This window comes from Mytilus californianus, unplaced genomic scaffold, assembly GCF_021869535.1.
Source record: "Mytilus californianus isolate M0D057914Y unplaced genomic scaffold, xbMytCali1.0.p SCAF_4, whole genome shotgun sequence".
In the NCBI taxonomy this organism is placed as follows: Eukaryota; Metazoa; Mollusca; class Bivalvia; order Mytilida; family Mytilidae; genus Mytilus; species Mytilus californianus.
In genome coordinates this window covers 96,525,910-96,543,280 of record NW_026262690.1, presented here as the reverse complement: position 1 = coordinate 96,543,280, position 17,371 = coordinate 96,525,910, and the positions used below count along the sequence as shown (strand labels likewise).

The window sequence follows — 17,371 nt, the reverse complement described above, 5'->3', positions numbered from 1 at the left end:
AATTGGTGTCTCAGGTGCTCTGGAAGGGTAAGCAGATCTTTTCCCATATGTGTTATATGCTGAGTAGTCACTTTTACATTGTGCTGGATAAAAAAAACTTTGTTCAAGAACAGGATAAATTGAACACTATAAGGAATTTGAGTAATTTAGATAAACGGACAGCAACCAAATTAAGACAAAAACTAGTAAAATCATGAATTTTAAAAACCTACAGGTTAAATTTTGACGTCAGAAATAGACAAGTGTACATTAACATTTTTGTTTAGGGGCCAGCTGAAGCCTGTCTCCTGGTGTGGGATTTTCTCGCTGTGTTGAAGACCCATTGGTGGCCTTCGGCTGTTTTCTGCTCTTTGGTTGGGTTGTTGTCTCTTTGACACATTCCCCATTTCCATTCTCAATTTTATATACATGATCATGCATGTATATAAATAACTCCAAATCACTTTGAGTTTTAAATAAATTCTGCAGAGACTACCAAATATGTAATTTTGTAGACAGTATATAATCTAGCTTACTTAACATGAATGTTTAATATTTAGTCACTGTACATAATTTTGATGGTTTGAACATTGCAGGGTGCTTGGTTTAATAGAAAATAGTGCTCAAGAGCATATACATGGCGATGTTAGTAAACTGAACCCTGAACAAAGGATGTTAGAAGTAGGATTGTCCTCTACATTTACCTCAGTTCTACAACAGTGTTCATCAGCCATATTTAAGGTATTAATTGCATTGCTCATGGTTCTTTTGTAAAATATGTTGTACAAGTTTATACCAATCCTCAATGATATCAAGTTATATAAGGGTGACAAAGGAGGAATCAGAAAAAGTGGGAATAAAGAAAGTAAAATTAGTTAAGGTGATTGTAATTTTTATACCTAAAAGGAATGAAATGTTAATATGATATGACTTTATGACTCTTAACATCTTTTTTAGAATAAATGTGGCAGTTGAAAAGAAGTGTCTGTATTATAGAGCAATTTGGACACTGATTTACTTTTCATGAAACATATTTTATTGATTTGTATTTTGGAATGCTTTATATATGTAAAGTTACATATATATTTCAGAGTGCCCTGAGACATCTTCATCACTTTGTTGCCAATAGCATTTATGAAACCAAGGTTGGAGGTAGATTTGCTGCCAATTTGTGTAGAGCTGCTGCCAAAGTAAGTCTTGTTGCAATCAAAAACAACAAGTCCTATAGTCCTGACTGTTAATTCTTATCTTTTTATGGTGTGCAAAGGATTTTAGAAAATAATTGAGGTCTGCAGTGCTATCGAAACATACATAAAGAAGCCATTTGTCTTGAATAAATCCATTATAATTTAGCTTTTGAAGAAGATTGTAATGTTTCATTATGGATTCGTGTTTCAAATATCCATGAGACATAATTACCCAGCAGCACAATTGTTCTCAAATTAGACATCTTTTAAGACATTTGAAGTACCTGTGCATTTATCTGATAAAAAGGGGAATACTGCACCTTTTTATACGACCGCAAAAAAATTTTTGTGGTCGTATATTGGTATGACGTTGGCGTCGTCGTCGTCCGGCGTCGTCGTCGTCCGGCGTCGTCCGAAGACACATTGGTTTTCGCACTCTAACTTTAGTTTAAGTGAATGGATCTTTATGAAATTTTACCACAAGGTTCAATACCACAAAAGGAAGGTTGGGATTGATTTTGGGGGTTATGGTAATAACAGTAAAGGAATTAGGGGCCAAAAAGGGGCCAAAAATAAGCATTTTTGTAACTTCCACACATAACTTGTGTGTTAGTGTATGGATCTCTCTGACATTGTACCACAAGGTTCCATATCACTAAAGGAATGCTGGGATTGATTTTGGGGGTAATTGCCTCCAAATTTTAGGAATTAGGGGCCAAAAAAGGGGCAAAAAACAAGCATTTTTCTAGTTTCATGACAATAACTTGTGTGTAAGTGTATGGATCTTTCTGAAATTGTACTACAAGGTTCCATATCACAAAGGGAAAGCTGGGTTTGAGTTTGGGGGTAATTGCCCTAAACGTTTAGGAATTTGGGGCCAAAAAGGGGCCAAAAAACACATTTTTTTCTAGTTTCCAGACAATAACTTGTGTTCAAGTGTATGGATCTCTCTGAAATTGTACTGCAAGGTACCATACCACAAAGGGAAGGCTGGGATTGAGTTTGGGGGTGATGAATCATAAGGGGGTTCAAAAAATTTGGGGGGGGATTTTTTTTTTTTTCTTTTTTTTTCTTTTTTTCATTTTTTGTTTCTTTTAAAATTTTCCATTTTAAGTTGGTTATTTCTGATTTATATTTAAAATCAAATAATAATGATATGGTAGGAGATACACACCAAACAGGATGTGTAAATTATTATATAATTAGTATTGTGCAATAGCAAGAAATTTTCAATTGCACAGTATTGCACAATAGCAAGAAATCTTCAATTGCACAGTATTGCGCAATAGCAAGAAATCTTCAATTGCACAGTATTGCGCAATAGCAAGAAATATCCAATAGCACAATATTGCGCAATAGCAAGAAATTGTCAATTGTACAGTATTGCGCAATAGCAAGAAATATTTAATAGCACAGGATTGTGCAAAAGAAGATACTTCCTATAAATTGCTTATTTCTTGACCAATTTCAATGGGGTTTTATTCTTGATTTCATGGGGTTCTTTAATATTCTGAATCTAACCGTGTATTTAGTTTTTGGATTTTGGGCCCCGTTTTTAAATTGGTCCACATTGAGGTCCAAAGGGTCCAAAATTAAACTTTGTTTGATTTCATCAAAAATTGAATTATTGGGGTTCTTTGATATGCCGAATCTAACTGTGTATTTAGATTCTTAAATTTTGGTTCCGTTTTCAAATTGGTCTACATTAAGGTCCAAAGGGTCCAAAATTAAACTTAGTTTGATTTTAACAAAAATTGAATTCTTGGGGTTCTTTGATATGCTGAATCTAAACATGTATTTAGATTTTTGATTATGGGCCCAGTTTTCAAGTTGGTCCAAATCAGGGTCCAAAATTAAACTTTGTTTGATTTCAACAAAAATTGAATATATGTGGTTCTTTGATATGCTGAATCTAACCATGTATTTAGATTTTTGATTTTTGGGCCCCGTTATCAACTTTGTCCACATTGAGGTCAAAAGGGTCCAAAATTAAACTTTGTTTGATTTCATCAAAAATTGAATTATTGGGGTTCTTTGATATGCCGAATCTAACCGTGTATTTAGATTCTTAATTTTTGGTTCCGTTTTCAAATTGGTCTACATTAAGGTCCAAAGGGTCCAAAATTAAACTTAGTTTGATTTTAACAAAAATTGAATTCTTAGGGTTCTTTGATATGCTGAATCTAAACATGTATTTAGATTTTTGATTATGGGCCCAGTTTTCAAGTTGGTCCAAATCGGGGTCCAAAATTAAACTTTGTTTGATTTCAACAAAAATTGAATATATGGGGTTCTTTGATATGCTGAATCTAACCATGTATTTAGATTTTTGATTTTTGGGCCCCGTTATCAACTTTGTCCACATTGAGGTCAAAAGGGTCCAAAATTAAACTTTGTTTGATTTCATCAAAAATTGAATTATTGGGGTTCTTTGATATGCCGAATCTAACCGTGTATTTAGATTCTTAATTTTTGGTTCCGTTTTCAAATTGGTCTACATTAAGGTCCAAAGGGTCCAAAATTAAACTTAGTTTGATTTTAACAAAAATTGAATTCTTAGGGTTCTTTGATATGCTGAATCTAAACATGTATTTAGATTTTTGATTATGGGCCCAGTTTTCAAGTTGGTCCAAATCGGGGTCCAAAATTAAACTTTGTTTGATTTCAACAAAAATTGAATATATGGGGTTCTTTGATATGCTGAATCTAACCATGTATTTAGATTTTTGATTTTTGGGCCCTGTTATCAACTTTGTCCACATTGAGGTCAAAAAGGTCCAAAATTAAACTTTGTTTGATTTCATCAAAAATTGAATTCTTGGGGTTCTTTGATATGCTGAATCTAACCATGTATTTAGATTTTGGATATTGGACCATAATAGGTGAATGTCCAATTTAAAATTTTTAAGTTCTTAGACCACATTCAATCTGTGTTAGAAACCTATGCTGTGTCAAATATTTAATCACAATCCAAATCCAAAGCTGTATCAAGCTTGAATGTTGTGTCCATACTTCCCCCAACTGTTCAGGGTTCGACCTCTGCGGTCGTATCAAGCTGCGCCCTGCGGAGCATTTTATTGTGTATTTCTTATTTAATTTTATCTACCAGCTTTGCAAATGACAATTTAAATTATTGTGGTGAAAGAATAATGGTATGTGAATATGTATATAGTCTGTAAAAAAGTGGTTCATTTTCATAATCAGTAAACTCCATACAGATATTAAAAAAATTAACATCTGTCAATTTAAATTTAAATTTACATTCTTTCAGGTGAATCCTGAAGCAACTTTGAAGTTATTTTTACCTCATTTATTCAGAAATATAAAAGAACATATTGCATCACGTAAGTACAATAAAAACCACCTTGTACTTATACAAAATGCAGAATTTATAACTTCTGAAGGTACAGATTTCCATTAAATTGTACTATAAAACAGTTATCATTGTTAGCCTCTTCCTGGATATTTTTTTGGTCGTGGTAAGTTTTGTAGCTTCAAATAAATTACAATGTTGAAACACTGCTCAGAAAAACTGTTGAGAAGGGTTTCCTCTAGTTGTGGTCTTGTATTAAAAAGAGATGGCCAAGATGATGCAGATGAAATTTTGTACAGTTGCTGTGCATAATAAAAATTCTTTTGAGGAATTTTGACAGATGTAGTGTTTCATATGTAGATGTTTAATAAGGTTCCGATTTTCCAGATGTATGAAATTGTTTCTGTGATCACATAAAAATGTACAAGTGGTGCCATTTCTGACAGTCTCTGAATCATTTATTTAGATAAGATAATTCTTACATTTAGTACACATTGGTTCAATTTGACAATATTAGAAATTGAACCTATTAATGTTTGAAATTCTTGTATATAACATATCTGCCTCTTATTATAGATGAAGATTTTGCTGAAGAAGAAAGACTAGACAACAGTTTTCTCTGGAATCTATTGATGCTCTCCCAGGTACTGATAGAAACTTTAATTGTTGTTTTAAACTCAATTGGCTCCTAGGGCCATGTGAGCTTTTCTTATCACTTGGCATCTGTTGCGCGTCAAGGTCTGTTTACTTTTACACAGACCTTCTCTGAAAGTAATTGGTCAATTGGAACTTAACTTTACCCCAATTATCCTTGGGGTATTTAGTTTAAAAAATGTGTCCATTGATCCCACATGCGAACCAATATGATGCCAGGGCTAAAGTAGAACATGGGGTAAACCTGAATATTGTCCATTATCTTTAGAACCTTTATAGAGAGATAAAATCTGACAGGGTCAAAAATGTTCAGAATGTCAAGATATACCAAACATCTGTTTTTACTGAAACTGCAGGGTAATAACTTATAAGAGTTATTACCCTAAAATAGAGATTTTTATCATTTTTTTTTTGGCTATTATCTTTGAAATACAAAAGATAAAATTGAAACTGTAAATGACAAAAATGTTTAGTGGGACAAGATATACAAATAAGTCACATGGTCAAAATTTTAAATTACTCCTCATAGGAGTTGTTGCTCTCTAAGATGACTTTTACCCATTTTTGTCGAGCCTTAGACTTTAGTCTAAAAAGCGAGACAAAGCGAGCCTACATTCCGTCGGCGTCGTCGGCAGCAGCCACAAATATTCACTCTGTGGTTAAATTTTTTGAAATTTTAATAACTTTCTTAAACTATCCTGGATTTCTACCAAACTAGGACAGAAGCTTGTTTATGATCATAAGATAGTATCCAGAAGTAAATTTGTTAAAAAAAAAAATTTCATTTTTTCCGTATTTTACTTATAAATGGACTTAGTTTTTCTGCCAGGAAACAATACATTCACTCTGTGGTTAAAGTTTTTAAAATTTTGATAACTTTCTTAAACTATCCTGGATTTGACCAAACTTGGACAGAAGCTTGTTTATGATCATAAGATAGTATCCAGAAGTAAATTTGCTAAAAAACAAATTTTATTTTTTCCGTATTTTACTTATAAATGGACTTAGTTTTTCTGCCTGGAAACAATACATTCACTCTGTGGTTAAAGTTTTTAAAATTTTAATAACTTTCTTAAACTATCCTGGATTTGTATCAAACTTGGACAGAAGCTTGTTTATGATCAAAAGCTAGTATCTAGAAGGAAATTTGTTATCCGTATTTTACTTATAAATGGACTTAGTTTTTCTTCCAGTTAACATTAAATACAGTCTGCAGTTAAAGTTTTTAAAACATTTATTAGATTCATAAATTATCCTGGATTTATACCAAACTTTGACAGAAGCTTCTTACAATCAAAAGATAGTATCTTAAGGAATATTTTTATTGATTTTTTTCCTCATTTTTGTTGAGCCTGCGATTAACAGCAAAAGTAGGCGAGACACTGGGTTCTGCGGAACCCTTACGCATTTTGTATTGTTTTCTGGAAGTATTGTAAATAGAAATTCTTTTCAGCCACAATGATCATCAAGACAAGATCTACTTTGCTGTAATTGTTATTCCATTTCTTACAAGAGTTATTGCCCTCTAAATCCAATTACCAATGTTTGTAATTTTTTTCCAGAAACTATAATAAATAGAGAAATTTTTACAGCAATAGTGATCATCAGGACAAAATGTACAAATAGGTCAGCATGGCCAAATTTGTTATTTGACCCTTTATAGGAGTTACTGCCCTTGAAAACAATTTTTACCCATTTATTCCAATGAAATATTTAGAAATTTAAACTTGGTTCAATGAAGAAATATTATTTCTGTGTAGCCAGTAAAACTGCATTTGCGAATGTAAAATGCCTAATTGACAGTATCAATATCTTTAAACTTAACTATTACTTTTAAATTTGAAGTTATAGCTTTTTTTATCATAAATATTTTTATTTTTACAGCTTGTAAGATGCAATGGTGCAGAGTTGATAAAATACAAAGACAATTTACTGGAAATAATTGAGTTAACAATACATTTGAAATGTGTAGAAGGCTATGAACTTACAGGACAGTTAATAAGATATACTTTACGTGCTCTGACGTTACATTATCCATTGGATTATAAAAGTATAGCTGAGTCGTTTGATAGACCTGTTACTGAATATCTTCCTATAAATGTAAGTAAAACAATATTTATCTTTTTGTGCTTTAGATATATGTTTTTTTTTTCTTTTGGCTTCCTGAACTTTATTTTGATATTATCGACTATAGAAATATTTTGTTTGAATAACCATATGACCTTGTCTGTATTTTAATTATATGGCTGATGCATTCTTGAAAAGAATGATTGTTAGCTTGATTAGTTTGATAATTGAAGTATATGTTGCAGGGGGGAATAAAAATCTGTGATCCATTGATATATGATTTAAGCAAACTTTGAAAATGCACAGATATTTATAACAGCAATGTGTACAACCTCTTACTTATTTCAGATTCCTAAAGTACCAGTATTCATCCAGTAAATTCTATTATTAATCTTGCAATTTCTTTCAAATGGAAGTACTGATAATTGAAATAAATTATGATTGCTGTTTGTTGAGTTTATATAAAGTGTGCAAAAAATTACAAAAGATTGTGTTAATTCTCAGAGAACTGCTCTTAATTTACCTTCAATTTAGGATTGGGCAGTTCCTGGTGATTCAAGTAAAATAGGAATGGTTTGGCATATACCTTCCACAGAAGAAGTTAACTTTGCTTCACAAATTATACACAGAATACTTGGAAAAGAATTAGAAGCTGTACAGTCTATATCTGCTGATAATCCAATGAAAAGGTATTGATAGCCATTTATGAAATTAGTTTCTACTCTTTCTTTTTCTTCTTCCTAATTGTCATGAGTATGTATATATAGATTCACAAAAGTAGATGAGGGATATACAGTGTACATCAATGAGATAGAAAATGAATGACACAAAAACTCTAAAGACATCTAGAGGTCAACATAAGGTTCTCAACAACAAACAATATATAGCAAGTGTCTTAACAAAGCTCTAAACACCCTAAGTCTAGAAAAGTTGGTGAGAACATAATATTTTTAATATATAGTAACAGTTCAACCAAACCACAATAAAACAAAAATACATCTAGAGGTTTACATAATCAGTGTTCTCCCCTGGCTGATATGACACTGCTGTCCCGCAAGGCTTTCCAAATATTTTTGTTGTCCCAGCAGCGCTTACATTGGCACGCAGTGCCTTAAAAGATAATCCTAAGGCATGTTAATTTTCATATTTGATTATGAACTGTTGATAACTTTTGTAAAGATAAAGATGGCTGCTGAGAAGAAAATCAATATTACACCAATTAAATATCAAATTTTATCATTGGTCAATAATAAATCTATTTTTATACAACTATGAATGATAAAAACATGTGGTAACTTTGCTATACACAACTACAAATATTTATGAATGGAAGTTGTTTTACGTAAAAAGACGTAAAGTAAACTAATATTTATGATAAATTCAAAATGGGAATTGAAAGTTGAGGTCAGAATGTGAAATTTTGTTCTTAGCAAATAAAGAATAGTCTCTTGATATCACAAAATTTGGACTCTTAAATTGAATTTTAACTATATATGGACTGTGATATTAACATAATTAATGTGTTTTATATGTGTGTAAATTGATAATATTTTCTTTTATGATAATTTATAAGTAGTGTACATAATTAAACACCTAGCCTGTCATAAAGCTTTTAAATTCATATTGTATTTCTAAAGGATTGTTTCGCGTCACAATAGTCCACTTCAAAAAAAAGGTTTATAGCTACGAATATTTGCGCCTTCGAAAAATTCTTGGGAGTACACTGATAATATAAATTCTTTTCATGCATAAGCATTGATCAACTATAAATGCTGTTTCTAAAGTTTGTTGGAAAGTCACAGAAGTCATGATTTTGATAACATTCTTGTTATTTTATACTGCATACTGGTCTGTTTAGACAGCTAGTAGTTTATTATGGTATAGAACCCTTAATTCATTTTAGGCATAAGTTACGGAAAAAGGTAACATTTATGTGACATTGTATCTTCACCTTTAATAGGTGGTCATTGGAAACTGTTAAGTATGTACTTTATAATATTGTTTTGTTATTGGTTTTTTTTTTTGCCTTATTTTGTATAATTTTATAATTTTAGAGAGGAACTTTTAAGTCGACTGAATGTTGTATTAGAATGCTTACAAGGTGCTGGTGCTGTGATAAGTATGTGGGAGGATACAAAGGTTGATCTGTAAGTAACACCACAAATAGTTACACCAAAGCTTTGAAATAATGGCCAAACCAGTTGATTTTAATATACTATTTGTTTAAATTTGAACAGACAGGGAGTAGGGCATTTTTTTTAGTAATTAATTTATATTTTTTTGGTCAAATATGTTAATTTCAACCTGTTTATGACATCATAGTGACATAGGAAGTGACCTTTCTGCACTTAAGTGTCCAGATTATATTGACCTGTATTTATCAATAAGATTAATACAATTTTCAAAGTGTTGAATAATTTTACTATTTTTGCAATTTGAGGGGCCAAATAATTACTTAGTATCATGCCTCCTCCTTTAAAACTGAAAGAATGCACCAATTTTTGTCGAGCCTGCGACTTTTGTCGCAGAAAGCTCGACATAGGGATAGTGATCCGGCGGCGGTGGCGTTAGCTAACTTCTTAAAAGCTTTATATTTTAGAAGGTGGAAGACCTGGATGCTTCATACTTTGTATATGGAAGCCTCATGTTACGAAGTTTCCGTCAGTCACATGTCCAATGTCCTTGACCTCATTTTCATGGTTCAGTGACTACTTGAAAAAAAAGTTAACATTTTTTGTAATGTTAATTTCTCTCTTATTATAAGTAGTAGGATAACTATATTTGGTATGTGCGTACCTTGCAAGGTCCTCATGCCCGTCAGACAGTTTTCACTTGACCTCGACCTCATTTCATGGATCAGTGAACAAGGTTAAGTTTTGGTGGTCAAGTCCATATCTCAGATACTATAAGCAATAGGTCAAGTATATTCGGTGTATGGAAGGACTGTAAGGTGTACATGTCCAACTGGCAGGTGTCATCTGACCTTGACCTCATTTTCATGGTTCAGTGGTTATAGTTAAGATTTTGTGTTTTGATCTGTTTTTCTTATACTGTATGCAATAGGTCTACTATATTTGGTGTATGGAATGATTGTAAGGTGTACATGTCTAGCTTGCAGGTGTCATTTGACCTTGACCTCATTTTCATGGTTCAGTGGTCAAAGTTAAGATTTTGAGTTTTGGCCTTTTTTTCTAACACAATATGCAATAGGTCAACTATATTTGATGTATGGAAATATTTTATGATCTATATGTCAGTCGCGCAGGTTTTATTTGACCTTGACCTCATTTTCACAGTTCATTGCTCAGTATTAAGTTTTTGTGTTTTGGTCTGTTTTTCTTAAACTATAAGCAATAGGTCAACTATATTTGTTGTATGGAAGAATTGTTAGCTGTACATGCCTGCCTGGCATGGTTCATCTGACCTTGACCTCATTTTCATGGTTCATTGGTCAATGTTTAGTTTACTTGGTTAATGTTAAGTTTATGTGACAGTTGAAATAAAGCTTTATATTTAGGACTATCAACATAATATCAATGATTAGTAAAGAAGGCGAGACATTTCAGTGTGTGCACTCTTGTTTTATACATGTGTTGTTTTTAGAGGGAAACCAAAGCGTTGAGAGCTTGAACACACCAGTTTTTCTACAGTTCATATAAATTGCTGTCCAAAATACTGTTTTTATTTGTTGGTTCCTTTTGTTGTGGAAATTGTAATAGTTCTGATAATTTACTTTAAATTTGAAATTGAAACTATCATTCTAATACATGCATGATTGAGTAATTTATATATAAATTTTTTTAGTATTGAAAGCCAAGTACCTCTGCTTAGATTTACATGTTCCTGTTCATTAGGAGACCTGGGTAAGTTTTAATGTTCTCTGTAATTTAGTATACTTCTGTGGTAATAAGTGATTTTATACTTTCATAATAAAGTTGATTAGGGAATATTGTAGTAAATTTTTTGTATTACAGTTGTGTATACACTCAATTAAACATCATCAAACTTTGTTAAAGGCTAGGTGTTGATAAGTGGTTAATATGAGTGAAGACTAAAGATTCATTGATTTAGTTATATGCATGTATCAATATAAAAACAGATGATTAATGTAAATATTGAAAACATCGATATACATGATTGTGTATGTTTACACAATTTAAATTAGAACTAGACATTTTGTGTCAATACAAACAACAATGTCTTTAAGTGGAGTCAAGGATACAAAAAGGTGAGAGCTATTCGTCGGTTAGTATTCAATTTTGGTTTTTACTTACATTCATAACTTTGTCATCCCATGGCAGATATTGTCCATTCATTTATAGTGATCATAGTAAGTTTAAATCTTCCTAAGTTGAAAGGTTTTGACTGTCTTAAAATTAAGTATTGATTGGCTTTTCAGTGGTCATCAGGGACTGTCTAATTAGTGGAATTTAAAAATATATCTTTTTTTTTAACATGTTCACCAATGAAACTTTTAATTTTCAGAAACTCCTTATTATTGTATTTGGACATTTAAAAGCATAGTATGTGCGTTTTTTTTAACAAAAAAAATGTCAGGGATAAGCCTATTTTTGGTGTTTAACATGCAGCGGCAAATAAATAGCTACCCAATGCTCTTACAATCTGTGTCTTGTAGTTTTTGAGAAAAAAAAACTTTGAATAAAGTTGATTCTGCTGTTTTTGCATATTAATTGGTGTCTTTAATCTTAAGATTTTCAAGTAATAGCTGACTTTTATTTGACAACAAAATTAGTATTTAAATATGATCTCATGCTAAACACATTTAAAAAAAAATAATAAACAAATGAAAGCAATTTATGTTGATCTGTCCTTTAATGTTCTGGTAAGAACTTCAAACTAAGGTTTTATAGAATTAATGGTATTGTTTTAATGTTTTTTCTTTAACACAAACTCAAACTGCTTCATACAGATGAATAGTTGCAGACATCTTTTGTTTACAGTTCAGTTTTAAACATGTTATTGTTTGAGTTCAATTAATGTGGTATATTGATATATTTTTTTAGGAAATTTTGTTTAATTATTATATGATGCTCAAACTGTATTGTTATGTTTGTCAAATAGCAGACCCAATATATATTTAGGTATTGTATTACCCCAGGTCACACCCATAACAAATTCACATAATTTGGGGGTATTAAGCATTAAGCCATCTTAAAGCAGACTTTAATTGGATGGACATGTATACTGGTCATCAATATGTAGGTTATTTTCAAAGGTTTACAGTTCAGTTATGATTTTCCAGGGTAATGAATCAAATTTAGGAAGCAGGGTGTAACTTAGATTAGAAAATTTCTATCTCATTTAACAAATTTGAAACAGACTATAATGTAAGATGAATATTCTCACAGACAGAACAAATTAAGTTTAAACTCATTTCCTTATCTCAATGAGAATAAAAATATTAGAAAATGATTGAAAAACAATGACCTCTTTTTAACTTTGATATTGAAGAAACAGGAAATTAAAATAGCAAGTCTTTCATTGTTACTTGCAATGATTTCAAGAATTGTTAGATGTAGGAATATTGCAATTTAGTTTGCAGAAGTTTCCCAAAAAAACAAACGAAAATTTTCAGTAGTTTTCTGACCTTTTTTTTTTCCCTTACATTTCTAATTTCTTTCCAAGAAAGTGAATTTAAATATATTCTATTTTAGAGATCAAATTAAATGGTAGAAATATAAGAGAAGCTGTGGTTACTGCAATGAGAACCTTGATATGTAAGTAGACCAGAATCTGACAAAGGGATTTTGTAAATCGGAAAAGAAATGATAAGTTTGGGTACACTTGGGACAACAAAACATGATATACAAAGAAATAGCCAATGAAAAGTGCTACTATTGCTGTTCTCTATCTGGACAGCTAAAGGAAGTTCTTAAGGGAAATGAACAGTGGACACCTACAGCAAGAGCAAGATGGCCCTTAGTGTCAATGGATACTCTTTGTTAATTAATTTTTACTGCTACAGAATGAATTTCAAAATGTTTCATACTAAAGATTATATTATTGCAGACAAAATATGATCAAACCACTGTTGTATTTCAGTTGACATTAACTACTGGAAGATATATTTACCACAAGATGTGGGGCATATAGGGTTGGAATGTCTGTCTGCAAAGTCGTGGTCACAAACATAGTTTCATGTGCACATTTTTAGTATGAAACAACATGTGTATCCATCAAAACTTTTACAATAAAACTACTGAAAGAAGAATTAAATTCTGATTGATTTTACTACCATATTAGAAATATGTGAGTTATTTATATACAGAAAATTTATTTCGATATTTTTCAGCTCATATGACATTAACTTGTGAAGATGATACAAAAGGAATGCTTAAAATATTATCTGTAAGTTTAATTGTTATAAATGTTAGTAACACTTATAAAATATTTTGGTAAGAAAATACCTTCTCTTTGTGTTCAGTTTCATTTTAACTGCTCTACTTCACATTATTTTTACATTATACAGTACTTAAATTGTTTTTTTTTTCTATTGATTGACTGTTTTATCTTGATTTGTATAATATATTTAACGGCTTCAATAAGATAACTATATCTTCTTTTTCTCCTCTCCCTTAATTCATCTCTCGTGTATCTAAGTATTGTCAAACATTCTATATACACATACAGGAAATGCAACATCCAAGTTTACTTGCGAAGAGGGTAGTATTAAAACAGAAGAAGTTACATTTAAATACACAAAGTACTATTTTCATGTCTCAAATGAATGCTTAATATCTGGAAATAAAGATTACTTTTTGTACAAATAAAACGTTAATAAGTGCAAATAAGAATTGCTGCATTAGATTACATTAAACCAGACTTGACTTTGGAATTGTTAGGGATTTCATTTCTCTTGCAGATTTATGAAGCTGTGTTATTCTTTCATGGTGCTCAGAAAAATGATTTTGATTCCCGGTGGAAAAGTTTTCATGCTGTAAAAATGGCTTTACAAGATGATGTAAGTATTCAGTAAAAACATCAAACAAATAAAGAACAAAATAACATGCCTTGAAACCTTTTTGAACATGTATATAAAGTCTTGAAAGTATCCTTTTCATATTGTCGATGGATAACATTTATAAGTGTGAGGATGGATGGGGCAATTTATGTTCTTATAGCAAAGTAACCTAAAAGTTCCATAAACTTTTACATATGATGAGTTTCAAATTTTAAAGCATGTGGCATATTTTAGAAGTCTGATTTTTTTGTTTCAGTTGAGAAAAGGAAAGCGACATATAAGAGCTTTGTTGGTAGACAGAGTACAATTACAACAAGAGGTTAGTACTCTTCAGTTTCTATGATTTTTTAATTTAGAAATTGATTTAATTATGAACTTGGTCAACCATTATGATGTAGATACTGTTCATATCAGTTTGTAGGCAGCAGTTATAAGCTACTTTGACATTATAGAATGACTAGTTCATCATGCAAAGTTGGTATGAAAATACTGACCAAATAAAAACATTATATATGTAAAAAAAAGAATGTTACATTATTTTTATTACAGAACTTAAAATAGAAATATAAACTGAAAATTTTCAAGTTTTTCCTGTTGAAGTATCATGAGCAGATCTGTCATTATATTTCAATCATTATAAATGCATTGTGTTATTGACAATTTACAGATGAGATTGTTGTACAGCTGTGATAGGATTTTCACAGAAAGACACAGAGACATGATGAATGATCTGTATAACCTGTCTGTCAGTAGATATAGAGAAGTAAGAAATTTTATCTCAGGCTTGGTATATTTCTCAGATTTCGATTGGCTAATGACACACTGTTAAAAAACCCAAAGCCCAAGGTGTTGCTATCCAATATATCCATGTGTTGCTATCCATTAAACTGGGGAACTTCACACACATTCCATAGGTGTTGCAAACTCCCATTTTAAATTTTGATAGTAATTTTTGTATGCAGCTGTTCCTGAAATTGCAATAATAAAAATCGCATTTCTTTTGATAGTTATAAAATCTCAATAATAAATTCATGTATTAATTTCTGAAGTGAATTGATGGATTATGCATGATTTGTTATATAATACCTAAACTTATATATTTCTTTGGTATTTTTTTTTTAGGTTAGAAAGAAATCCCAAGCTGTATTGTTCAATAGTTTCAATAACATACCATATTCCTATAGATGTGTTCTTCCAGATGTTATAACCCATATCAAAAACTCTGAAACACCAGAATATCAATTCAAAGTAAGTCAAGTAAATAAAATATTCAATGTCTTATATTAAAGCTATACGCTCATATATTACATTGTACAATAAAATATTTAAAACAATATATATGATTCTATCTGCAAAAAAAGAAAGAGTTAACCAGTAAATTGATTATTGCTTTAGATCTGTTATAGCAATGGGCTTCATTTTCCAGAAAGTTTCAAGGTTGTTTTACAACATTTATTACTATAACTGTACTGTACTGTTCTATGTGAACAGGATTTTTTTACCTGGATAATGAATTTTACTTTGGAAGAAACTATTTATCTATGTAAATTTGAAACAATTTTAACTGAACAAGCCTAAAATATTTGTATAAAGTGCTTTCTTATCTCAGGGTGCTCTTTATGTGATACTTGGAAGTGGGAAGAGAAACATGGCCACAAAGAGAAGCTGGGAGATTATCAGTGGATTATGGCCTGCCATTACACAGGCCCAACATTCTGAGAAACCGTCAATATTGAAGGTTGTAGATGATATGATCAATAAAGTTGACAAGAACATGGAGAGCCCTGGTATTGTAACTAAGGTATTATTATCAATAGAAAAGTTATAAAGATTTCCTTTTCCTTAGATAACCTGTTTGTGGAATAACTTTCCCCTGGCACTTATGGAGTTGGAAGTATACTGCAATCACCTTGTCAGTAAGTTTTTCCATCTCCATAACATTTGTTACGTATTACTCAGCTTCTGTATTAGGAATGATTTAAACATTTTGTTGTTAAGTTGTTTCTTTAAGTGATTTTCAGGTCTGCCAGTCTGCCACTTTCTGTTTAATAATACTTATACTGACTGTGCATGCAATTTTTTTGTCTGACACATATTTCTCAGCTAATGTATTGAGGAATGATTTTATATTTGATCTGGAACTGAATGATGTTGAGGTGTACTGTGTAAGTGATAGTAAGGTCTGCTTAGTAGTCACTTCCTCTTAGACTTTACTTTGAATTGATTATAACCACTGAGCATGGAATTTTCGCCAGTGTCACATAAGCAAGTGATGGTACTCTATGAACAACACCGCTTGCAACATTTTACATAGGTTTGCAGTTTTTCGCTTTTTGCTGTTTTAAAATAATTAAACAAGTCTTTCCTTTAACAATGGAAAATCAGAAATTATGACATAGTTTATTTTGGACAAAAAGTAAAAAGATAAAGAGTAAAATTTATGCATTATTTAAAAGTAGATTTAGAACTAGAAAAATAGTTAAAAGACCAAAGCAAGAGAATCTTGGTAGAGCATTCACAATTTATTCTTTGCTGACCTTTTCAGACAACAGAATCTGTTCTCAGTGCTGCCCAGAAGTTGCTACAGCAGAGACAGCCATATCAGTCTGATGCAATAGAATTAAATTCTGAGCAGTTGAAATCAGCTCAGCAATTCGAACAAAATCTTAATGACAGAAATCTTAGGTAAGTTATGTGGCTGACTACTTTATGCATAAAATGGTACTACGTAATGAATATAGATATGTTCTAGAAATTGATTTGGAATAATTATTTCTGCTGAATTTATTAATTTGAAAGACTTAAAGCAAGCTTTTCCAAAAAACTTGAATTGAAACTTATTACACATGTTCATATGAGGTGAAATTTTGAAAAATATTTGTCAAATTATTACCCAGATTTTGCCGTTCACTGAACATAGGAATATGATAGTGCAAGTGAGACATTATGTCTTAAGGAATTTTTCTTTTTCTAAACTTTTATTAGGAACCTGTCAGCACATTATATTACAAGATAAGATGTTAGATTCATGAAGCGAATACAAACATTTCTTTATTTTATAATTAGACTTTACAACCAACTTGTCGAGGACTTGGTCAAGCTGGTGAATGATGGAAATTTGTGAGTATTTATTAAGACTAAAGTGTGCATATTCTTATTCATAAACTAATTTTAAAGTGCAAAACTTGT

At 31.1% G+C, this 17,371-nt stretch overlaps 1 protein-coding gene across 1 annotated transcript in view; it reads left to right on the top strand.

The window, feature by feature from the left end:
• The window catches only part of LOC127698927 (proteasome activator complex subunit 4-like), a 64,456-nt gene that overhangs the window by 18,524 nt on the left and 28,561 nt on the right, over window positions 1-17,371 (top strand). The window contains exons 15-31 of the mRNA XM_052202658.1: window positions 576-720; window positions 1,071-1,169; window positions 4,438-4,510; window positions 5,056-5,123; window positions 7,018-7,233; window positions 7,735-7,889; window positions 9,255-9,347; window positions 11,005-11,063; window positions 12,876-12,938; window positions 13,514-13,569; window positions 14,084-14,182; window positions 14,439-14,501; window positions 14,850-14,945; window positions 15,305-15,430; window positions 15,792-15,983; window positions 16,728-16,867; window positions 17,249-17,302. Coding sequence (XP_052058618.1) covers window positions 576-720; window positions 1,071-1,169; window positions 4,438-4,510; window positions 5,056-5,123; window positions 7,018-7,233; window positions 7,735-7,889; window positions 9,255-9,347; window positions 11,005-11,063; window positions 12,876-12,938; window positions 13,514-13,569; window positions 14,084-14,182; window positions 14,439-14,501; window positions 14,850-14,945; window positions 15,305-15,430; window positions 15,792-15,983; window positions 16,728-16,867; window positions 17,249-17,302 — 1,797 coding nt within the window. The remainder of the gene's footprint in view (window positions 1-575; window positions 721-1,070; window positions 1,170-4,437; window positions 4,511-5,055; window positions 5,124-7,017; window positions 7,234-7,734; window positions 7,890-9,254; window positions 9,348-11,004; window positions 11,064-12,875; window positions 12,939-13,513; window positions 13,570-14,083; window positions 14,183-14,438; window positions 14,502-14,849; window positions 14,946-15,304; window positions 15,431-15,791; window positions 15,984-16,727; window positions 16,868-17,248; window positions 17,303-17,371) is intronic.